The sequence below is a fragment of the Crocodylus porosus genome, unplaced genomic scaffold (genome assembly GCF_001723895.1).
Source record: "Crocodylus porosus isolate Cpor-Errol unplaced genomic scaffold, CroPor_comp1, whole genome shotgun sequence".
Classification (NCBI taxonomy): domain Eukaryota; kingdom Metazoa; phylum Chordata; order Crocodylia; family Crocodylidae; genus Crocodylus; species Crocodylus porosus.
Genome location: NW_017728931.1, coordinates 9,352,971 through 9,378,631, shown reverse-complemented (window position 1 = coordinate 9,378,631; position 25,661 = coordinate 9,352,971). Strand labels below are relative to the sequence as shown.

At 43.3% G+C, this 25,661-nt stretch overlaps 1 protein-coding gene and 1 long non-coding RNA gene across 2 annotated transcripts in view; one reads left to right on the top strand and one right to left on the bottom strand.

The window, feature by feature from the left end:
* The window catches only part of TULP3 (tubby like protein 3), a 53,560-nt gene that overhangs the window by 14,219 nt on the left and 13,680 nt on the right, over window positions 1-25,661 (bottom strand). Inside the window, exons 2-4 of the mRNA XM_019544181.1 lie at window positions 19,373-19,424; window positions 4,395-4,557; window positions 2,357-2,533 (exon numbers count right to left, since the gene is read on the bottom strand). Of these exons, the coding sequence (XP_019399726.1) occupies window positions 2,357-2,533; window positions 4,395-4,557; window positions 19,373-19,424 (392 nt within the window). The remainder of the gene's footprint in view (window positions 1-2,356; window positions 2,534-4,394; window positions 4,558-19,372; window positions 19,425-25,661) is intronic.
* The window catches only part of LOC109316260, a 22,201-nt gene continuing 3,123 nt past the window's right edge, over window positions 6,584-25,661 (top strand). Inside the window, exons 1-2 of the long non-coding RNA XR_002102784.1 lie at window positions 6,584-6,594; window positions 17,503-17,513. This is a non-coding gene — a long non-coding RNA (uncharacterized LOC109316260). The remainder of the gene's footprint in view (window positions 6,595-17,502; window positions 17,514-25,661) is intronic.

Genomic DNA, 25,661 nt, shown 5'->3' with positions numbered 1-25,661 from the left:
GAGGGGACCAGCAGGCACTGGGGGAGTCCCTGTTCCCCCGAGCACTACCAGGAGTGACAAAAAACAACGGTCACAAGCCGGCAGAGGGTAGATTTAGGCTAGATATCAGGAGGCACTACTTCACTGTCAGGGCGGCTAGGATCTGCAACCAACTTCCAAGCGAAGTGGTGCTGGCTCCTATCCTGGAGGTTTTTAAGAGGAGGCTACATGAACACCTCACCGGGGTCGTTTGACCCCAGTACTTTTTCCTGTCATGGCAGGGGGTTGGACTTGATGACCTGCTCAGGTCCCTTCCGACCCTACCAACTATGAAACTATCACCATATTCCTCAGTCATACAGATACTTTATAAGTACTCCATAATAATTAAGGTTAGGGTGGGAAAGAACAAGTGCACTTTGGATTTTTTTTTATTTTGTAAGTTGCATTTATCTTTATGAGCAATACTAAACTTCCTTTAAGAAGCAATAGTAAACTGGTGTCCCAGTATGGAATTACATGTGTAAGCACTGCTGAAGGTGCTGTGTATTGGATGAAACATAAAACCTAGGTCCTGATTACTTGTTAATAAAGCACCCACAATATACTCTGAAAGAGGAAAGGCGTTAGCTCCAGTGTTCTGGCCAAATTCTGAATGTTTACACTCTGCCTCCCTTAATTTCCCCTGAAGTTCAATCAGATATTCCCTCCCACTTCCTATCCTAGCTGCTGTGTAACATTATTATGCATGGGTAAACAGCTGTTGCACCTCAGTAGTCAATTAAATGGTCTCTAAATATGGGTTGGATATTCATTTATAAAATACTCTGGGTACCTTCTGGATGGCTGGCACTACAAGGTGATATGTAGTTTGTGTGAAAACCGTGTAACTTTAATACAACATGTTTAGACTGCCTGGGACAAACACACTTCCTGTGGTCCTGGCAGGAATGAGAGACACTTGGCAGTGATAGACACTGATGTGAAAGTGCTCAATGGGACATAACTTTTGAAGATAAGCCACCATAACAGCTGGTCATGATATCCTCTGAATCAGGAAAAGCACCTTTCCTGATGGTCTCTTCAGCAGTTAAATCACTACTACACTGTTTTCTGTTACTTAAAAATGTTCTTGTTGTGCTGTCAAAATATTCATGCTGAGATCAGTAACTGGAGAAAAAGTGCTTTGGACTTCGGCAGAATAAAGAGAGTGGCATTTTGTGACCAGCTTCCCTTGAGAAGATGAAGACTTAGACAGAAAGGTGGTAATTCTTTATAATGCAGGTGGTGTAGGCCATATAATACTGGGTTTACTTAAATCCAAGACAAGGTTTTTCCCCCATGCTTAACATGGGGGAGGGAGGGCACAAATTCCCTCATTTTGGATTCAAATACAAGGCAGTGGTGAGGAGCAGGCAGCTACTGAAGCTCTGGCCATGACCCAGGGCTGAAGCCAAAGCTGCAGCTGCTGTCTGCTCCCCCATAGCCTCTGTCCCCTGCCTGTGCCCCCTCCCCACCCCAGAAACTCTTGCTGGACCCCAGAGTCTGGGCCAGAACTGCCATCGCTGCTGCTACCAGGTTGGCCTAGGGCTGGACCACCCATCCCCCAGGCTGGCATGGGGCTAAAGCCAGAGGGTAAGTGGGGGGGGGACAAGTGGGGGGCAGAGGTTGCAGAGGGGGAGACATAGGCGGAGGGGGCAGGCACATGGGGGAGGACAGGTTCCAGGGGCTACAGTCATGAGGGGAACAAGCAACAGAGAAGCAGGAGGGGCAGGTACTGGGGACAAGAATGGGGGAGGGCAGTCAGTAGACTGGGCAGAGGCCATGGTGTTGTGGGGGCAAGGGGCAGGCTGCTTAATCTCCCTCCACTCCCCATCCCCCCATTGCCTCCCTGAGCCTGCCCCCCTACTGCTTCCCTTACAGCTTGACCTCCTCACTGCCTTCCCCACTGCCTGTCCTCCTGCCACTGTTTTCCACTCTTCAGCAGTGGTGGGAGGGACGACAACTTTAAGACAACCCTCCAATAATTAGATTCTATATATAGAAAATTATAACAAATTTATAAATTTTCCATATGTAGAATTTAATTACTGGAGGGTCATTTTAAATTCAGAGTCATTTTCTTAAATTCAGAGTCATTGTGGATTTGAGTGAATAGGGTGTTAGCAGTTTAGAAAAAGGAGGGCTTGGTATTGTTACTATGCTTTTGCCAAACATGTATTCTAGAACGCAGCTAGATGCCTTTGTGTATGGACACTTCCGAGCACATGTGAACTGAGAAAGGATTCCTAACAGCATAAACAAATGAGTGGATTGAGGAATGGAGAAAATCCCAACAGAAATCCCTGTTCATTCAAGTCCTATTTCCAAATCTTACCTCGTTTTTGAAGGATCTCCTGCAGATCTGGCTTGCCAATTGTGCCTACTGGGGTCTCTCTGTCACTGTCTTGTTCTGCATCATCTTCTGTTGTAGTTGATCCAACTGAGAGGATTTGGAGTTTGGTGTTCAAGTCTTGCACTTCTGGTTTCAGGAAAACAGCTGGGCCATCAATGCCTGAAAAACAGTAAAAAAGAATGCAAAAATCTAACTTCTTTTGAAACTTCTAGAATGTATTAAGTACTGCAAGATGGCATCTCATTTCAGTTTCCCTGCTCAGGCATCCTTTTGGAGTATGAAGAATCTAAGCTCACTCCCATGTCCCACAGGCAAACTGAGGAAATACTAATCCCAAAAACATACTAATTTACATCTTTAGGAGCCAGGATTCTAACTCTGGTTCAAGCAAAGACCTCCTATGTCATCTTGAGCTTGTTATGGGAGCTCAGCTCTGTGCCTCAGCTCTGCCCCTCTGTGCCTCAGCTCCTCCACTTCTAAACTATGATGATTATATTAATTTTTTCACAAGTGTTTCTAGGTTAAATTAAGTGGGTTTATACAACCCACTAAAACCCTTAGATACATTTTGGGATGACCATTTTACCCCTTTACTGTCCTTACCATCACATTCCTTATTAATCTTCTTGATATTAGGCTCCATGTTCCCTGATAAACACTGTGTTTTCTTGCATGCCACATATCCTTAGTTAAGCCATGCACCTTGTTTTTGGGAAATGAGAATGAAAGAAAGATTTTTCTAGAGTTATGGCCACATAAAGTAGACCAATTCCGCTGCACGTTAGCACATCATGGTGAAAGTCTTGCTGATGTGCTAATGCAAGGTAGAATTAGTCTACTGAGCATTAGCGTCATGTAAAAAACATGCACCGGCGCTACTGTGCAGTAGTGCTGATTACAACATGTTAACTTAATGCACTGTGCATTAATGCATGTGTAGACATGTCCAGCATCCCCATATCACAAGTGTAGCCAGAGTATCCCAACCCTACATTTTCAGACAAACAAATTTTGTTTTAAGTGTATTTGTAACTTTCTTGGCTTTCCAGTATTTTTGCATTTTATAACTAAAATTGTTTACTCATATATTTTACTTCTAGATTACTGATATATTTATAACCTTTACTCCACCTTAAAGATTTCTGGCCTAGAAGTACTTACATAGCTTCAAGACTAAGTTGGCTAGGGGGCTGTGATTTTCCCCTCATCCTCTGGCTTTTGTAGCATCTAGTTTCTTCATTTTAATCTCCTGTCTTGTTCTCTAACCAGAAATTCCCCTCACTGGCTGCTTTCTCCTACTTAATTCTAAACATGCTGTCAGTTTAGCAAGTACTATAGTTAACATCCTATCAATTCACTCCCACTTTCCTGCCAGTGATTCATAAAACAAGCAAAACATTTAAAGAGAGGCAGGATCTTAGGAGATGCATATATTTCAAAGCGTAACCTCTAATATCAGTAACGAGATTTTTATTTAGGATTCATCAATACTGTTTTGTGAGGCCTCCTCACTCTCAGCTTGTCACAGCAGTCCTTTGGCACTTAAATGAACAACCAGAATATGTACTTTCCTTCATTTCCTTTCCTTTTTCTGCAAGCCTAAAAAAAAGGCAATGAATATCTCTCATTCAGGATTTATAGCTCCCTGCATTTCTTGGAATGCTACTGAAGTACCTGGGAATTTAGGAAACTAAACAGTTCCACACATCTTTCTGCTCATTCGGGTGGCCTGAGTTCAGCTCTCAAGAGAAAATTATTTGGAGGTGATGGATTTTCCCTAACTGATTCGTTTGACACAAGGCTCTAGGTCAGGTTTATAGTTTTAAAGTCCTACTTTCAGATTTTTCTACTGCACAGAGACAGGATAAGGGTGAAGATGAATTCTATACTGCTGTGTCCAGTGAAACCATGAACCCTTTAAAATTTCTCCTGCCTAGTCCCATGGCAAATGATAAACATCCTACAGCAAAAAACACACTAGCATTCCTAAAAATATTTGCTAATTGGCAAGACAACACACCATGCAGCACAACATCATTCTGGAATGGTGGGTGGGTCCCCACTAATGGAGTCTGCTCCTCACATCTTTTGGGCTTTGACCTGCGTGGCTTTGCTTCTGGGTTTGGTTGGACCATTAAGGGCTCAAGACGTTTCTTTCTCTGCTTCTTTTCCAGAAGAGCTCTCTGTGACACAAAAAATGAAAATAAAGGTAAGTTAGGCAGAGAGGCAGAGGTACAGCTGCAACCATAAAAACTGCCAGTGTCCACTCTTGCGAGGTGCTGCACAGCAACCAAGCTTGCAAAAAGCCTCTAGCTAGTTAAAGCAGAGTAAAGCAGCTGCAAGTTTTGTCAAAATAGAAACTGTCAAGGACAGTGAGAAGATGCTCAGAAAGAGAGAAAGTGTGGTAAGAAAAATATGCCAGTCTGGGTGTGTTTATGCATACAGGGTTTTCAAAAATAAAACCAATAGTGAAAACTCAATTATGCAAATAATTTATAAACAGCCAGTAGCAATAGCAACAGTCATGGGAAAATAATGAACATGCAAGTAACAAAAGGCATAAAAACGTTTGGGAACAGAGTCACTAGAATACTAGGCTGCTGGACTACTAAACTACACTCCTGAACATCCCAGCAAGACCACAGACTGTCTGATCAACAGGATAAGAAATGAGATTTACTTTGCAAGGTAACTAGTTCATTTGTAAGTGTGGAAATGTGTGTTATCTGCTGAATAAACTGACATTGGTGAAGCAGAAACTTCTGTCTCTCAAACAGTCTCTCTCAACAACCCATTGGTTCCCCAATCCAAAGTTTTAGAATAATAGAGTCAGAGCCACATCTCTAGTAATTGACAATGAAGTATTTTACTCTGGAGAAACAGAGAAGTCTGAAATACTCTAGTGCTCTCTGATTATGGTATCAGATTTCAGAAGGATTCCAAAACACAGGCTAACCGATGGCTATGGAATAAGACAATGCTGGGGCTTCCCACTGCTAGTGGCCAGGGGTCCAGGCAGCACCTCAGACCTAGTCCTTGGCCTTCAAGAGAAAAACTTTACCCTGAACAAAAAAATGGGCATTTCTACACGTGGATGTATGCCAGCTTAAATTTACTGCACAGTAACTCCACAGTAAGTGGGAGTAGGTCTATGTATACAGGTCAGAGCAGCCTGCCATGTGCCCCTGTGGCCACTAGGAGGAACTCCAGCCTCTGGCTACCAGCACTTGGAACTAACTTTAGTCCTAAATTGAAGCCAGGAGAGGTGGCCAGCCAAGAACCTAGTATCTGAGCAGACCCAGCAGGGAGGCCCTGCGTAGTAACATGTCTACACATGCATTACTGCACATTAATTCAATCAGGCATTAATTTGATACCTGAATGATGCAGGTATCAAATTTACACCCAAGCCAGCGTAAGTTGCCATATTTACTGCACAGTACAGGCATACATGTGTAGATGCATGCCCATATTGAGCAGTAATTTTGGTTGCCGTGCAGTAAATGCACATGTATAGATGCACCCACTAAGTAAAACTCAGCCCCTTTATACAGAATCTGTTACAAAGCATTTCACAAAACAAAGAAAAGCTACTTACCAGTAACTAGAGTGCTTTGAAACATGTGCACATGTACGTTCCACTGGAGGTGCACGTAAACCTCCAGAACTTGAGCTCAGAAACTTTTGACCCCTAGAAGGACCTGCATGACACACATGTTACCCTGCCTCTCTTTCTGTTCTGTGCCAGTTGTATAAAGGTCAATGTATACTTTCTGCCCCTTAGTTTGATCTCAACCAGGGACTCCAAAGGAAAGGGGAAAAATGATCCAGAATATGCATATGGACAACACAGCTTGAAGTGCTTTAGTTATTGGTAAATAACTTCTTTCTTTTTCAAGTGTCTGTCCTTATGTACATTACACTGTCAGTAACTTCAAAGAGATGCCTGCTCTATCTGGAGGCACATCTGTAAGTCTTATATTAAAAGTGATTTTAATTTAAAAGTGAGTGGATTTGGAAAATGCAGATCTGCTCTAAAAACTTCTGCAATGGTTTAATATTTGGTGATGTGAATGGTGCTCCACATGACCTTTCTTCATATGTCTATTACAGACACAGTCCAAAAGGAATCCATCTGTATTGTTTAGGCTCTTGTTGAATAAAGTCGGATCACATGTGGTTCCACCTTAGTGACTTTGCAGCCCATTCCAACAGTTCAAGTCTTTGGACAGAAACTGCTATGCCTTTCATTCAGCTGTGGAAACAAATGTCCAGAGATTTTTCAAAAAGTTAAATTTTGTGCCAGTAAAAAGTGTCCGCCATCCCCCCTCTCAGCAGCAGGGAACACAACTCGCCTTCAACCCTTGGACGCAGCACAGTTCTGCCCCAGATGTTTCTTTCACCGACCTCCTGGAACTAAAAATGGGCATTTAGGGTCCTGAAAAACGTGTCCCTGAAAATCTCCACGGACGTTTCCTAGAAGTTTTGGGAGGGTGGCACCCAGCCCCGCCACCGGGGCGAACTACCAAAAGTGTCCGCCCTCCTGGATCGAAGGGTCAGACGCTGCATTCAAAAACAACCTCATACGGACTTCCAGGCCGTGCTGGGGGGGCCAGGTCAACTGCCCGCCATGCGGCGCAGCGAAATTTTTCTAAGTCCCGTGTCCGACATCAGGTCAACCTGGTTCCCCGGCATGAGAAGTGCCCCCGGCCTGCCTGGCACCCTGGGAGGGCACCGGAGCAAAGCTGGAATCGTGCCCAGGCTCCTGGAACTCTCGCCCGGCCTCGCCCGCCAGCTGGGGCCCCGGCCAGACCTCCGGGTTGACATTCGCATGCGGAGGGCTGCCCGGGCCCCTGCCGCCCTGGACTGGGCCAGCCGCCCCTCGCCGGGGTCGCTGGGCTCACACCCCGGGACCCTGCATGCCTGCTGGGGCTCTCTGAGCCGCCCCCAACCCACCCGACTTCCGAGCAGGTCACCGGGGCGAAGCCGGAATCGTGGCCAGCCTCCTGGAACTCCTGCCCGGCCAGGCCCCGCCAGGATCGGGCCCCCGGTTGACAGGGCACCAGAGTACCAAACTCAGACACCACCTCCCGGAGCAGCACGGTTCTGCCCTGGAGCTCGTGCTCGCCGCCCTCCTGGAACCGAAGATGGGCATCTAGGGTCCTGAAAAACGTGACCCTGAAAATCTCCGCGGACGTTTCCTGGAAGTTTTGTGAAGGTGGCACCTGGTCCCATCACTGGGACGAACCACCAAAAGCGTCCGGCCTCCTGGACCGAAGGGTCGGACGCCGCATTCAAAATCGACCTCATACAGACTTCCGGGCCCGCGCCGGCTTGAAATTTTTCTAAGTCCCGGGTCGGACACAAGGTCAACCCGGTTCTAACTCCGCAGCCCTTGAGCCAGCAACACAGACCACCGGACCTCCGCACAGGTCACCGGGGCGAAGCCGGAATCATGCCCGAAATTCTGGAACTCCCGCCTGGCCTCGATCCGGGATCGGGCCCGCCACGGAGCTCCGGGCACGAAGAAGAAAGTTCTTGCATGGTGCTAAGTTGGAAATCCAGCCCATTTAGCCAAGTATTCATCTGATAGGAGTCTTTCCTGTTATAGATGAGGATGTTTCTGACAGGAAATGAGCAGGTGCACTATGTTGTCAAGAGCCATCCTGTGAAATGTAGGGAATGCAGATCTAGATAGATGATCCCCCAGAGTTCTGGAAGACCAAGTCCCGGAAAAATGGCAGAGCTCTGAGGCTTCTCACCAACATGTACAGAAGATCTGGGAATCAGGATGGTATAGGTTAGTTTGGGGCCAGCAGAATAAGATACAGGCAGGAGAGCTGTGCCTATTAGGTATCCTAAAAGGCACAGTAGATCAACTGCTGACAGATGCATACAGTAACAGATGAACCTTTTCCAGAAGTGGACTGCCTCTTCAGAAAAAGGGAAGATTTCATGCCCCCTTATTTACTGATATGAACAACTATTACTACCAAAAAGGTTGATGGATAAAGAGAAAAAAAAACAGGACCCACTTGCAGGTATTGGCTGGTTCTTCTACCAAGTAAGGGAAGACCTGAACAGAGGGGGGGATGGTTATTGCTACATCCAGAAGACAGCTTGTGTCCTAGAATGGATATTTTGTCAGTGGGCTTTCCCCAATCTGCAGTGAGGGCCAACATTCATTTGAATCAGTCACTATGAATGCAAGATCTGGCCAACCCAGTCCAAAGTGACCCTATAAAAATTCCAATCTCTGAACTGAGAGCAGGCTCAATGTTCTGGGTGTTCACCATGAGGGCTCTGGAATAGAAACAGCTCAGGATTATTTGTGGATTACCCACCACGTGTTGCCATTCTCTAGCCAAATCATCTAAAGGGGGGTAAACAGTGAAGCTGTCCCTTCTAGAGTTAGGCTACTGAAAATTATCAGGGCTATCAAGAGTCTAAAACAGAAGGACCATGTACTTGTAGGGGTCCTGGCTGATAATAAATCAGACTTATTTTCACATCACTATCACACCTGGATACAGAAAATATGTGGTGTGTAGGTCAAGAGATGCAAAACAGACCCTCTCCATTTTGGATATTAGGTCTGGAAAATCCTTGTATTTGTGGGTCAGGAGACCTGACAGCTGAGCAGGGAGGACCTGCGATGCTGAGACAGACAAATGTAATCCTATGCGATAGGACCTGTTTTTGGATTTTTCTGTTGAGCATGGGCCCTGTAACAGGGAGCCAGGGGCTCCTGTTACATTAAGAGAGAAGCTGCAGCAGGTATACCCCTGAGACAGGAAGACTGTGAATGCTGGGCTAGCTGCAGGGGTGCAGGCAGCCAGGGACGTACAGGCGGCAAATGCTTACTGCAGGGCTAGCAATAGGACAATAGGGCAGTTCTGTGGTTAGGCAGCAAGGGAACTACTACAGTTTAGGCAGAGAAATAGTACTAAGCTGCTCTAAAGGCTGAAGGGATGCACCTGCAGCCAATCAGGAAGATATCTGTCTAGATGGGGAGAAGCCCAGGGAATATAAGCCTGGCCTCCTGAGACAGAGAGGCAGTGCAGCCCTGAACTCTGCAGCGAAAGGAGGCTCCTGCCAGCTCATGCTGGTGGGCAGTGAGAGCTCCAAGCCATGGCAAGTACTCCCAGGGCTGAGAGAGCCAGAGAATGGAGAGATGCTTGGCAGTGATATGATGACCCAGAGTGGGGGAATTTGAGAGTGTAAGGTTTAAAAAGTTGCTTGCAGTTTTGTTTTAGTTTTATACTGGAGGACTGGGAGTGTCTGTAGAGGTGGAGGAGGCCATGAGCAGGAAACCTGGCAGGCACCTCTGCTGCAAGGTTGAGACCCAGAGAGCCAGGGCTTGAAACAGTGGATCTAAGCCAAGGGGCCAGCTGGAGAAAAAGAGGCCAAAGCCAAAAAAGGGTGAAGCCTAAACAAGGCTTGGGGCCTGAGAGGCCCAGTGCTGATCTTGTGTACAAAGAGCGCGCATGTGGGAAAGAGTGCCTACAAAGCGGCAGATGGAGAGACATTAGTGAGGTATGGGTATGGCTACGGGAGCCATGATAGTATACAGCCCTAGGGCACCAAGGAAAGGACTGGTTTCAGATGAAGCTTCCTGCTGTTGGGCTGAGAACTGGAGCACCTTGTCAAGCTCATTTTATATTTTTGGATCCTTCAGAACTTCCTCCTTGGTACAGGCTCAGCAAGGAAACCTGTTAAAGTTCCCATCCAATGTACCACTGACAGGTCTGGTCCTCACCTCTTCCTGTCCATATTCCCCAGGCTACTCTACACCTCCTGCTCCCTGCCTGCCATGACTTGATCGTAATTGGTACATATTCAGAGGGAGGCTGCAGCTAGCACAGCATCCACTGTCTTTCCCCACCTGGCGACATACCTGCTGCAGCTTCTCTCTAAAGAGAAAGCCCCTGTATAGGGCCTTTGGCCAGAAGGGCTCTATTGGGAAAGATACATACAACAACTGGAACAGAAACAACAAAGTATGATGTGTTTTCCTGGCAGCAGTAGGGAGCAAAAGAGTAAGTATATCTGTAACTGCACTCATCCTTGGAGTGAAAAGAATGAGGATGAGACCTCAATCAGCAATGACATTCGGGAATACTTCCTACTCAGACCCAAAGCTGAGGTGACCAAGGAAAGGTGTAGAACTTCATTTCCAACCAGACAGCCAGATCATTCTGTACAGTGAAATGAAATAGCCCTGCACAAGATTTCAGCACGTGCAGACAGCTGAGGAGCACTGTTTCTCTGTGGAACAGCTAGCAACCATGGCAAAGCCTTTGGTGCTGGGGTAGAAGTCAGCATCAAATTGGAAAAGTGACTGAAAAAGAGAATTAAAAACACTAGAAAAAACCTCCTCCAAACTGAAAAGGTCCATAAACAAGGCAGAGGGTGAGGGGGCAGAAGAAAAGAGAGAGAAAAAGAGAGAATTTGCTTTTGTGAAGACAGCCATGGGCCAAGCATGCAACCTGGATTAGATAGCACAAGCTCTGTCTCAAGTCAAGACAGTTTAGAGGAATGGAAGAAGCATGCTCCACCCTTTAGGATCCTAGTATGGAGCAGGAGGAGAGGCGTGGAACATGCACGTTGAACAACTAGTGCTAAGATGAAAGAACACCTTCAAGCTCGAATGCTTGAACTATATACATACCCACAGAAAAATGAGAACATGAACTAGCACTTCAAAAACTTTTGTGATACAGGGCATATCTTTTGATTTAATTAATTACAATCTGCACCTCACCTATTGTATTTACTTGAAGCCAAGATGAGGTTTGTTTCTCCCATTCAGCAGGCGGGAGGGGAGGGTGGGTGGTAAAAACCCCTTCATCTTGAATTTGAGTACTGGCCTGGTGCAGGTGGCTGCTGCAGCCCTGGCCCTGGCCCTGGCCCCAGGGTTACTGCTGAGGCTGAGGCTGGGGTGGCTCGGCTCATGTGGCAAGGGGAGCACAGAGGACAGTACATCGTGGAGGGGGGAGCACTGGGGAGTGCAGGGGAAACCACGTGGTGCATGGCCTGGGGATTGTGCTGGGAAGGGGGTATGTAGCAGGGGACAAATGGGGAAAACTACATGGTATGAGAAGGAAGCACAAGGAGACCATGCAGTGGCAGGGAAGCTGCTGACACTCTGACTCTGGCTCCAGCCCTGACCCGGGCCCAAGGTTAAGGCCACAGCTGCAGCCATGGCTGCTGCTTGTTCTGGGCCAAGGTCAGGGCTGGAGGTGAGGTGAGAACTGCTACCACTGTTATTGGTGCCTGGGCAGACCAGCGCCAGAGCCATCATACACTTCATGCCCTTGGCTGAAGTGGAGCTGGGGCTGGGGCCAGGAGTGCTATGAAGGGTAAGCAGTGGTTGTGGAGGGAGGAGGCACATGTGGTGGAGGGGACAGGCAGGGGGGCAAGGGGCAGGGTTCTGCTTTCCCTGCTGCAGTGGTAGTGGTGGTGGTGGTGTGAATTTAAGACGACCTTCCAATAATTATATTCTGTACATGGCAAATTGTAACAAATGTGTCATTTTCTATGTATAGAATTTAATTACTGGTGGGTTGTCTTAAATTCAAAGTTGTTCTGAATTCAGGTAAATGTGGTATTTAAATGGATAGCTGTTAGACATGACAACTCAGCAGTGTCCTTTGTCTTTCTACTGAAGATCAGATTCTGATCAAATCTTTTCTACTTGAACATCTGCAGTTCTTAATAGTACAAATAAGCTAATTCCATATAAAAGGAAAAAGGTATGTTTGTGCAACATTACATTTGCATAGTTTAACCTTCAAAACCATCAGGCAATGGCATGTGGAGGGTGAAAGTCCACCTCTGACTCTGCCCCCTTGTGCCTATGTACTGCAGCACCATACAGTTGTCAAATACATTAGCACATATGGCATTTGTACATATGCTTGCACCTCAGCACTTTTTAAAGCACACTTTTGAACTAAAACACATTGCCAGCGTTTTAGTTCAAAAGCACTGCCACCATTTTCTCAGCACTAACGCACATTTTGCCATTTATACAAATGCATGCGATGCAGAGGTGGGCGCGTCAGCTCATGTATGGAGCAGACTCTAGTAATCAAGTCACTCTGGTGCGTCGGAGCAGACAAATGTGTACAAATGCCCATACCGTTTTTCAAATCCTTGACGATGGTTTATATTTTCAACAGACTTTACTGCTGCCTTCACAGTTACTGTCATGATTCAGCAAAACAAGTCAGGACTTTTAAAGGAAACAGATTTTTGACAGGAGCTGGCATTCCCAGAGCTTAACTGACATAACTGACAGCCCCAGAGACTGGTACCCATAGACAAGACACCAGGAAAGGGGCAGGAACTAGAGGGTGAGCAAAGGCTGCTTTAGTCATTCACAATGGATTAATTTAATGACAAGGAAACTTGACATAACACACAAACTTATGTTTTGCAATTTAAGGATGAACAAAAAGTTTAGCCAGAAGCAAATTTACTATAAAACCCAATCTGCAAGCTGTGCCACATATAAATTTGTCATCTGTGATTTCCTAGCAAAAGGAAAATGGAAACAACTTCTAAATGTGAAGAATAAAGGATACACTGATGGGAATACGTATGTTCCTGTAAAGAGAGCCTCAATTCATGGTGAAGAGCTTATGTAAAGGAAAATGAACAATCATGCGACAAAGTGCATTAAAATAAACCAAATGTGTCAGTGTGCACATTTGGACCAAAGCTTATTAGTGACCTTAGCAGCAACCTGCAGATTGTTGCTGCTGAGAATAAGCCCACTTTTCCTTGCGCTCAGTCACGCACAGAATTAAGAGCACCAGCCCTCCCAATCTCCTAGATGTTAGCATCTGGCTTCCTTGCATCATTGATTCCCCTCCCACCTACCCCAACTACAGACTCTGTTAGATCTCTGGTGGTAGATCTCTCTCTGTCTGCACCTCTCCTTGAAGAAATGTAGCAAAATTCAGTTCTTGGTCCAGTGCTGTTTCCTCTCTCTCCTATGGTAAATTTCCCTAGGACTGGAGGAGGCACAATTTCTCTTGTATTTTCACATTGGAAGGTTGGCTTACACACATACATCTGTTATCTTTAAGCAGCCTGTGACTGCACGCTGTGCTGCAATTTGCTATTGTAGGTGGCATTCCTGAAAGCTGGGCTTCATATTTTGTTATTATAATGCTATTTGAGAAAGGAATACTCTCCAGGTTGGTTTGTTATGGAAGGGTTATTTTGAGACCTGTGCCCTCCAAGACAGATTGTTACTCTAAGATTATTTACTAGGTCTAGCCTGCATATTAAAATATATGCATATGTACATTTGAATGTATGTTGGAAGAATAAAACATACATAGAAGAATGAGGGAGGATTTGAGAACACTTATTTGAAGGCCAAATTTTGCCCTTTAGGACTGGTAGCCAGACCTTTAAATCAGCAATTCCTCGGTTGACTTTCTAATCCTATGTGATACATACTGTACTTTAGCTCACAAAACACACAAGTACATTTTTAGAGCAAAAGATGAGTAAAAATTAAAAATAATTTTCCTTAAACAGAAAGGAAAGAAATACAAGGAAAAGGAGAACAAGAGGCAACACGTTAACCTCAGAGTGGGGATGGGAGAGGAACTGTCACAGGCTTTTCCTGTGACAAGAGGGAAGGAAGAGACCTATTATAATGACATAAAAATGCAGCTATAACTAACACTGGAGTTTGAATTTGGGGCCACGCTTCGAGATAAATAAGCTAACACTTATATAGCTGCCTGACTGATTCTTTTATTACCTCAGTTTTTAAAGCATCTTACTGTTTTCTGTCCTAGAAGTTTATTTCTTAATGCAGTATTCGAATGAGAGGGATGGCATTGCCACAAGTATGTTACTACTGGGAGATGTGACTGAACATCATTCATCGGGGACTTCCAGATAACCAGAGGGGGAAAATAGAATAGTGATGTCATTTATTTTAGAAAGCTTCCTCTGTATCGCTATGCTTGTCTGACGCCCCCGACACCATTAGGGTGCAGTTCATTTTGTTTACAGTGGGTGGCATAGTAGCTCTATAGTCAACATTGTGAAATAGTCTTGTGGAAGTGCTAGTCTACTGCTGTGATATCCAAATAAGGACTTGGACTTTGTTCACAGTTAGCTACTATCCAGCCTTTTCCACTGTTCCTAATTATACTGGAGAGAGTTTTATTTCAAGGAAAGGGAAAAGGAGCTTGTGTTTCATTTCTCTTCTAGATAATGAAATGGCATGGAGCATCACAGTGCATTCAGATCTTTATAAAAATAGAATGTTAATATGATAAAGAATGATATTTTGTTGTTATCACAGTGGAGGGCATAACATCAAATATAGAATACCTGAATATTAAAAATATTCTAAACACAGGGATGAAACAACAATCATTTCAGCAAATTTGCATCAAGGGGCCAAAGAGCAATAATACCACAGCAGAGTAATGGGCCATCTAATCTGGTGTCCTGTCTATAAAAGCGGCATCAATAATAAATGGCTTTGAGGAAGATACAAAACCTCATAATGAGTCTGAGTCTTCAATACTGTACCATGTATTAATATTACAATTTATAGCATCTGCAGGCATTTCAGCCATTGCAGAAATACATAAAAGGTCTCTGAGTTGGGGAAAGTTTCCTGATCCTCAGATAGTTAAAAGTTCAGGACTTAAATGGTAAATTAACAGATCTGTAGTTTTTGATCCAATTATTATGGATATTATGGATGAAAAGCCAGTTCTGTGCCTTGTGCACAATTCCTGGCATGTGGGTTGTCATAGCGCCCCTTTGCAGCTTGCTGCTAATCCCTCAGCTCCTGCAGAATTGATTTTTCTATTTATGAAAATAAGATTATGCCAACACTTTCACAAATTGAGAATTGAATCTAAATGTTTCAATCTGGGTTAAAATTAAACTGCAAAGGGAAGGCAATGATGCATGCTTGCTATAGACCACCAAAGCAGGAGGAAGAGGGGGACAAGGCTTTTTTAAAACCACTAACTGCAGCATCTAAGTCATGCAACCCAGTGTTTACGAGAGACGTTAATTACTGGTAATATCCGATGGAAGGGCAACACTGCACTGCAAACAATTCAGCAAGGTCTGGTATCATGTTCAGCATGTTTACCTTAATTATTTCTACTGGTACAGCTGGTTAAGAAACCAAATTGGGGGAGGGAGGAGTGGGGGTGGGGAGGGATGGGAAGGGCTCTTTAATTTACTTCTTACTGATTTGGAGGAATTAGAGGAGAATTTGAAGGTGGAAAGCAATGTGGGCAACAGCATTCATGATCCTGAGGAAATCAAGAAAATAAGAAAAGCAGAAAAAGAATACTGGGGCTTCAGAAAAGCAGACTTTAACAAACTCAGAGAACTGGCAGGCAGAACCCAACAGCTGAAGAATTAGTTGCTCCTTGAATAAAAAACATGAAAGCAGGGGTAAGTGGCCCTTGGCACAGGTGCCAAAGTGTGGCACGTGAAGGCATTTTGCTTAGCACGCGCACCTTGGGGCAAGGGCCAGGGCTGTGCTACCACAACAAGGACTGGACCCCTTGTAGCTCCTCTGCTGTCTCCCACTGACATGCCAACATCTTACAAGTCAAGGTTGTGGGTGTTTTTGGCACTTTGCCCAAAAATGTTGCCAACCCCTGCATTAAAGATATAAACACATGCCAAAAGGAAAGGAGGACTACTGAGGTCCCTTCCACTTCCAACCCTACTTTCCTGTGATCCCAAACTGAAAGAAGGATAGAAAATATAACAACGAATCTTCTTCAGTAAGTCATGTGCTTTTTAATTACTTTAAACTTAAAACAGACCCTTGGCTATGTTATTAAGGATTATTATACAAGTATAGCATCGATATGTATAACAGTACCAGAAAGGCCAAGGCACAAATTGTGTTACACCTAACAAGGGATACGAAAGGCAACAAAAAAGCTTTTTATAAATTCATTAGAAGTATGGAGAAAACCAAGACAACTGTATGTCCCTTGTTGCATGTGGAGGGGAAGCTAGTAGTGCATGATATGGTGAAGGCTGAAATGTTCAATGTCTCTTTTAATTCATTACAAAATGTCAACTATCTGATAATGTACAGAGTTCCCTTCAAGGACAAGGGGTAGACATTCAGTACAGAGTAAGGAACAAACAAGTTAGATAAGTTACGTGTTTTCAGGTCATAAGGGCCTAATGAGATTCATTTTAGCTGCTGACACTGGCAAAGAACTCATGAGATCAAGTGAAGCCCCAAAAGACTGAAAAGGGTAAATATAGTGCTTGTCTTTAAAAATGGGAAAAAGATGGACCTTGAGAATTACGAACAAGTCAGTCTAACTTCAGTACCCAGAAGGAAATTGAGCATATAAAATTATAATTTTATAAGCACCAGGAGGACAACAAAGAAAAGCCAACATGGATTCAGCAAGAACAAGTCACACCACTTAACCAGCCTGGATTCCTTCTATAACAAGGTGATAGGAATTATGGACAGGAAGAGAGCAAAAGATGCAAAATACCTCAACTTCAGAAAGGCTTTTAACAGTTATGACAGTCTTGTAAGCAAGCTAAGGAAATATAAACTAGATGACACTACTCTGAAGTCACATTACTGGTGGATAACCAGGCTCAGAAAGAGTAGTTATCAACTGCTCAGTGTCTAACTGGAAAGACGCATTAACTGGAGCTTCCCAAGTATCTGTCCCAGGTCCAGTACTGTCCAATACCTTTATTGAGGACTTAGAGCACGGAATTGAGCATGCGCTTAATGTGCTCGGGGAAGATACCAAACAGACATTTCAGAGGACAGGGTTATGATTTAAAATTACCTTGATAAGCGGGAAAAAATGGGCTGGAACAAAAAAGATTAAATTCAGTAACAGCAAGTACAAAAAATGCTACATTTATAAAGAGACCATTCAAATCCATAAACATAAAGCAAGGACATGACCAGTTAGCATATTAAAATTAATGGTATATGCATGTTATGGGAAGTGATTCTTCCAATCTAATCAGGATTGGGAAAGGCCTCCCCAGAAGGACTGTGTCCAGTTTCAGGCACAGTGCCTCAACAAAGATGAGTGAAAACTGGAAAAAAGGTCACAAGAGAGCAACAAAAACTGTTCTAGAAAACATGAGATAAGGAAAGATTGGAAGAATTGGAACTAATTAGCCCAGAAAAGAGAAGACTAAGGGAGATTTGATAAGCATCATCAAATACATGAAGAGTTCTTATCAAGACAATGGTAATCAATTGTTCTCTGTGTCCACTGGAAGCAAGATGAGGACTAATGGGCTTAAATTGCAACAAAAAAGATTTAAGTTAGATATTAGAAAGAAATGTCTAAATATGTGGGTGGTTAAGCACTGGAACAGATTACTTAGAAAAGCTGTGAAATCTCTGTTACTGGAAGTTTTTTAGGTGCAAGTTAGATTAACACTTGTCTGGAACGTTTTAGACAGGAATCAACCTGCCTTGAGCAGGGGCATTGGGACTAAATTGATCCCTTCCAACCATAAAATATATAATTCTGATGAAAAGATTCAACTTCCAGCACTGCTAAGCATCTAGAGCTCTATTTTTTAACTTTAAAAAGACAGTGTTAAGTTTCTTTCCCTTAGGAGTTTTGCTAACCATCTTCTGGGTACAGCCATGCAGTTCTGCTAACCATCTTCTGGGTACAGCCATGCAATTCTGAGTCTCCAAAATCCTGGAGTAGAACCCCAGAGTTATAACTTCCCCATTCTTCTATAATCTTAAGTCTGGAATCTAGTGTCAAAGGACCACATGCTATTTTATGGCTGATTAATTTAAGAAAAAAGATCTAGCTAAGTTGCTTTTGCTCATGTGGTTTCTCTCATTGACAGAAAGAAGGGTGGTATAGGCAGTCTCTGTGTAATACATGACAGAACAGGGAGCAGGAAGGTAGCACAGCAGAAGATAGGGTAGGAAACAGAAAGCAGAGCAGAAGATCACACAGAGGAAAGGGACTAGAGTGGAACTTGGTGAGGGTGCAAAGCTAATTTGTGGCACCCCTGCCCTCACTGACCTAAAGGATATGCTGATCTGGGAATTCAGAGTCACAGAGAAGTAGGGCTGGAAGGGACCTCCACAGGTTATCTAATCCAACCCCATGCTTTAGGCAGGATCAGTAAGCAGTATCTCTGCCATTTGAAAAGAGATACTATTCCTGTAACTTCTGCTAAATGCTAAATCCAAAATAGTTTGTATTTAGAGACAGAAAGTAACAATAGGCTGGAGATCTGTCTTGACAGTGAGATTAAGCAGCTCTTCCTTTGATTTAGAGAACATATTTCTTCCTGCTTTGATGTTTAAACCAGATAATTCCTTCCTGGGGGATGAATTACCCCCTCCATTTTGAATCACTCTGTTTTGCAAGGACTGAGTCCCAATTAAATGAATAAAGCAGCTCCTGCATGAGGCACAAACATATCAAAGAAATCAAGCCCCAAAACCAAAGCAAGGCTGACTTTCAAATCAACAACAAACCCCAGGAAATCCTTACCAGAAAAATTACAACATTAGTTCTAATTTGTCATTATCCCTTATTCAAATCCCATTTATCACATTTTCTCTCACATCCTCATGTCCCTCCTTGTCTTACTTCACACATGGCTGCACACACTGTAAGAGATGAAAAGGTTCACAAGTCCCCAGACTTTTGCTCTGCACCTTGTGTAGTCAATTATATCAGTGAAATGCTGATATTTTATACCCACTTAATTCTGGTATGAAGCCTGCAAAAACCACAGCGCAAGAGGAAATTGGGCCTATTAAGGAGGAAATACAAGGAGAAGACTGAAAAAGTGCAAAAACTTGCATTTCCTCCTGTGGCAGAATAAAGAGGTGGTAAAACTAGGCTCATAACATAAAATAGGGCTGGAAAAGGAAGTTTACAATAGCATGTGCTCATTCTTCTGTGCCCACTCTTGCAAGCTCTGCATTTCTTATTCATGTACCTGATTTGCTAGTTTCGTCTGCCGCAGTTTCACACTTTCATCTTCAAAGACACTGTGAAAAACAAAGACAAAAATTATTGCTTGTTCAATTTATTTGCACAATACTGTAATTGTACACGCAGCTTTGTAGAGCATGACAAAGTTCCCAACTCAAATTATAATCTCACTGCTAACCCGCGAGCCGTGGAAAACTCAGAAGACCCCAGATGCACTTCAACAGCACAGCATAGATAGGACTGACCCACGATTTAACCATGGTCCTGGGCTGGAAATATTTTGTAAGTAAGAAAACTTTGAATGGAGAAGAGCAAAATGGACTGTTTGAGGCTCTGAAACAGCAAACTGATTTAACATGTCTTTACAACAATGGTCCTGTGTTACTGACAAATACCTTGATCCAACCAAACTACAAACCATTTCAGCGTTCTGATCTCCCTAGCTTCTCAAAACTCTATACTTGCTGTCTCCTTTTGGAGGACTGGAGGGCAGTTACATGCTATGAATTTCAAGTGATGCATATAAACTGATGATTTTATAATTAAACAATTTATAGGATGCTTTTTAACCAACCTGTTTCTAGGTCCTAAGTTATGGCATACATAAAGAGCCTATTACCCTTTGCATGGTAATCATGTATTACCTAAATAAGTATCTCATATATTATATAAATGATGTGTAAGACTGGTTAACCCTAGAAAGGGAAAATGTTAAGTGAAAATAAGCATCATTTCTGAATATGAAAGCATTAGAGGAGGCTGTACAATTAAAATTTTGAAAAAGTTGTAGCCAGATGATATGAAGTTTTTACATCAAAAAAAGAGAATGCTTACAGAGTTAACACACTCATATTTATGTACATTTGTGTGGGTTAAGAGATAATTTGAGCTAACCAAAGTTGCTTTTTAAACAGGAAAATCTCTGTCTGGCCAAAGGCATGCAAGACTGGGCAATGATGTCATGCCACATGTTAACTGAGCTTCCATAGTGAAGTAACAAGCCAGAAGATTTTCCCCCTCTTTGCAAATTAAATGAGAAATATTTTCACTTAAGTCCAGGAGACTGAACTGAGATGCCTCATATAGACACCAAACTCTGACCAGACTGGCTGCAGAGTCAAAGGCGAGAAGTAGCTTGAGCGCAAAGTCAAGGGCAAGGAAAAGTTGATTTCTCCTCTGAAATGTGATGTGGAAGACCATTAAAAAAGCAAAAATTGTGTAACATTTGCTAAGTGCAGTGTATGTAATAGCTTCTACATGGTACTCAAATGTGTGATGAAGGCATGAACTCCTTGCATAATGAAAAAGCTGGTGATGAAAAAGGTTACCCCTCGCTCCATCAGAAAACCAAGTTGAAGAGCCCTGAGTAAAATGCTCAGAGGAAACAGGTGAATACAGCAACAACACTCAAATCCTTTATTTGCATACTGACTATAAAGTAATAAACGGCATTTTTGAACCGTTGACCAGAGTTATATATAAAACTATCCACTGAACATGTAGCAGTATTAGATCATCAGATAATGATCAATTTCCCAGTTTCCCCACTCTGTATTGCTCCAATGTTGCCTAATTAATATTTAAAATTTGTACACTCTGGATACAAGCTAACATTGTAGACACTTTCACAGCTGTGATGAAAAAAAAGGCTCTAAGGTTTTTCTAAATATTTTTTCCTAGCCTTTTTTAATGCTGGAAATGTTAGGTGACTGTTTCTTGTCAGCTGGATGGCAGGCAGTATTTGAAAGATCTCTGAAATGCAGGTATCATTCAATTAAATCAAAATCCATATTATGATTAATGATAATTAAAATTCAAGATATTTTAATTATGTCCCACCAAAGGGGAATAAAAGTATGCTAACTGAAAAATTTAAAGCAGACACCCTTACAGCAGCAGGACCACTACTGACAAGACCTTACTTTCAACACTTCTCATCACTTGAAGGCTGGGAACAGTAGAAGATTTAGTTTACTGTGATTCTCCAGTCCAGTCCTCGATGTACCTTCCAAGTCCTTCAGCAGTAAGAGGAAAGTCAGGAGTTATGTAAAAGTCAAGCCAAGAAGTATATGTGCAAGTAGGTGGGGATTGTTGTTGGGAGCAAAAAGAACAAGCAAAAGAACCCAAATTTTAGATCGTTTTTATTGTATAAAACACATGAACAATTTTGTTCCCTCATAATTCACTTTTAAAGCAGATTAAAGTACCTATGTGAACAGGATTTTAAATGAAGAAGCGCAGCAAACCTCTCTCCCTCGGAGAATGCAAGGAGATACCAGTTTGCTGGGGTACAGGCAGGGAAGAGTGATCAAAGCCATGAGCATTTGTTCTCTAAATGTTAGAGAAAAAATGCGACAGTATTTTCACTTACCATACACCCCTTGACCCTTCCCCTCTCCTTGGCTTCCTAAAGTGCAACCTAACGGGCAGGAAAGCAAAGCTCCTTCCCCTTCTAAAGTTAACTTTCTCTCTTTAGTAGTTCAGATGGGAATGCTGTTACTCATCTCCTTTGCCAGGAAAAGGCACTCCCACTGTATCATCATCACCAGTAAGAAATGTGAGCTAGCAGTGGGCTAATACAGCCTCTGGCTCAGCTGGCTTCAAATGACTCCACAGAAACGGCACTTTCAAATGCTTCTCTAACATGCTTGTCCAAGAACACATTAAACCCTGCCAGTGGCAAAAGCAATTACACATCCACTGCAAAGGAGGGAAAACAAAATCTGCATGAGTACAAGAACATGGTCAAGAAAAGAATCCCTGAATTGATTCCCAGTAAATGTGAAATTCATATTTTCAGAGCAGCCTTTCAGCAACCGCCTTTCTTTTCCTACATCTCCACAAACCACACACAAAATTCACCATCCCACTCCAACAATTGCCCCAGCTATTGTGCTGGACTTGCACAACAGGTGACATGATTCTGTAAACTGGAATACAATTCCTCAAACCCCAATTGCACAACTGCCAGCAGCCAGTTGGGAAAGGGAGGCATGTTCAGTTGGGGATCAGGAAGTTCACTCCTCCTCATTTGCACCCCATATGCATGTGGAAGTGGCATCTGCTGAGCCAGGAGCTCCCCGCTCCCCATGTGCTGCTTCCATGGGCACCTGAGAAGGTAAAAAGGCAGCCACGCAGCTTTGTGGTTGCTTTGCCATTTTATGGCACCATAAATTTAATAAGCGTGTGGCAGGTTGCTATTTCTGGCACAATTAACATATTAATTGTGCCCAAAATAGAATGTGTCATGGGAACCTTGGCCTAGAAATCTCAACTGGAATTTACTTTCACTTTGGTACAGCAGGCCTGTGAAGAGGTACAATCAATTGCCTCTGAAGTTTTTGTCTGTTTGTGCATGCTTTCATAGGAAGACAAAAAGGGATTGTGTATCAATATATTCCTATAAAGGCTTTACACTGTATATTGAAAAACATGCACTTATTTTGAATTTGAGAATGTATTCACTTTGTTCTAGGGCAGGGGTGGGCAATATTTTCTGGCAGAAGGCTGGAATGACCCAGCTTGGGTCAGAGATAATAGAGTACTAGGGCCTGGTCATTTGCTGCTGCTACTCCTTGCAGCCCAGCTATGGCATGGCACAACACAATGCAGTGAAAGCACCCCTCCACCAAAGCCCATGCCACCCTAGTACAATACAAGTCTGGTCATCCACTTCAAAAAGGATTTTGAAAAATTGTAAGGGTTCAGAAAAGAAGTGCAAGAGTTAAGATCTGGAAAATATACCCTATGCCAAAAGACTTGCATACCCCACTCTACTGAGTTTGCCTAAGAGAAAGATAAATAATGGTGACTAGGTCCTGTTGTATGGGTGTGTAGAGAGTAGTTTATAATAGTTTAAGCTAGAAAGCAGGGTAGAGATGTACCTTACAGACTAACTGGTGAGGGAAGAATTTCTGACCAGATGACTCCTAAATCTAAGAGAGAGGGGAGACATAATGGAGTACTGTGATGGGATGCTGAAGCTTGGATACAGACTAGAAACAAGGTGTAAATTTTTTAAAAACAAAGGTAGCTACCCACTGGAATACCTCCCTTAGGGAAATACAGATTTCTTACCTCCTTAAGTCTATGCAAGACTGACTATTGTTGTCAGAAAGTGTTAATAGCTGCCCTCAGGTGGGGCCTTTGATCTTTTCACAATCAGAGCTCATTAAAACTGATGGGTTTAATAACAACCTTATTTTAAGCTAAATAAAAGGAACAATTCAATACCCTTTGATGTAGCTATATCTGAAACAACAGAAGGCTTCTCTCCAATGGCATCCAGCTACAGGGCAAAGCTAAGCAGTGGGAGCCAGAACTTTTCTGGGTTCATTGGTTGCAGCTGTGCATCAGGCCACAAGGCAAGAGAAACCGAGGGCCTGTCTCCATTACAAGGCCTGTACTGGCAGATAGCAACTGCCATAGAGGAACTGCCAGACCACATGCACAACTGTGCAGCTCCTGCCTCTGCTGTGTAGGTCCACCCCAGCAACTGTATTGCTGTGTCGCATATGAGCTGTTCAAAGGGGCTGTCTGTTGGTGGGTAAGTGGCAGCAGAAGGCATTCACCCACAGAGGTAGCATTACTTTACCAGTAGAAAGAATGGGTTCTACTCCCATGCATATACAGTTCACTGCTACCTTCATCAGAGACTGAGCTGGTACTTGCTGCTTAGGCATTTTTGGGTCTTTGTTGTTTTAGAACCATGTAACATTGACCAAGCAGGACAAGATCTGCCAAACGGACAGAACTCTTGGGCTCAGGATTCACTGGGAAGGCAGGTATGGAAAATAGGGCAAAAAAAGCCCCTGTGTGCTGCAGTTTATATCCACAGTGTTCAAGGAAAGTGGTTCATTCTTTCCAGTGCATCCAGACTGTCTCCTAATGGAAACAACTTCACAATACTTGGAAAACTGACAAGACTTTCTGAGATAGATGCAAACTTGGGGGGCGGTGGTGGGGGGAGGCAAGATAGTGCAGTCACACCCCGCTCCAGTGCCTGTTCATGGCTGAGAGCTCTAGTACTCAGCAGATGAGACATGTGCAATGAGCTATCCACTGCAATCCCCTTTTCACTCTCCTGGACCTGCTACTGCATACAGAACAGAAGTTATGATCCTGATAAAGATATTTCTGGGTGAGATTCTATACTCCCCGTAATGCTGGAGGGGCAGATAAGATGATCCTAGGGCCCTTTTAGCTTAAAAATCTGTAAGTTAATTAAATGAGATAGATGTGCCTTTGGGGTTTACTCAGGGCATTCAATAAAATCTGGTGTACATAAAGTTACAATTTTCTCTGTAAAATAGTCACTTCATTACTCTGTGCTAAAGTCCCTCACCAGCAGAATCTGAAAGAGCCAGATCATAACCAAAAAGGAAAATGTGACTGTTAAACCAAAGTTAGCAGAAAGGTTCAGTAGAGGCATTGTACCAGAAACCATGAAACTCAGTTTAAAATTCACTAGCTTTTTTAGTGTAAAATGTAACTAGATCTTAAGTTTACTGTGTCCTGTTAAATATTAATCCAATAAGCTAAAGCAGTCTGCTAGGTAAATTATTTTCTATCATGGCACTACTAACACATACATCAGGATTAACAGGAATGTGACCATAGTTGCTGACAGCTATGCACTATTTATTTTAGGGGAGTCTGTGAGGTGGATGAACATTAGCACAGCAATGCTTATTTCCACAAGATGCCAAAATTCCTTGTAACCATATATCAGTGATTCTCAACAGGGTACCACGGCACACTGGAATGCTGCATGATCCTTCTGAAGTTGATGCACAATATTACTACTGTTACGTGGGCAAGCACCTACACATCACTGACAACATAAACTCAGAGATTTCAAATGGGCATCCATCGTGTCAAAAGCATTCAGGAACCTATTGTGATTTTTCCGAATACTCTGCAACAAAATAATTGGTCTATTTTTCACTCTGGAGAAATAAAAGGAGTGAAAGCCAAGGGCTGGCATTTTCCAAAGGGTGCCTGGATCTAAAAATGTTGAAAACCACAGTCGGTTACAGTATCATAGAATCAATGAATCAGAAGGGACCTAGACAGATCATCTAGTCCAACCCCCCGCCATGGGCAGGAAGGAGTACTGGGAGTGGCAGGGGTCATAAGACCCCAGCCAGGTGCCTATCCAGTCTCCTCTTGAAGATCTCCAGGGAAGGTGAAAGCACTACCTCTCTGGGAAGCCTATTCCAGGCTTTGGCCACCCTTACAGTGAAGTAGTTCTTCCTAATATCTAACCTAAACCTATCCTCCCTCAGCTTGTG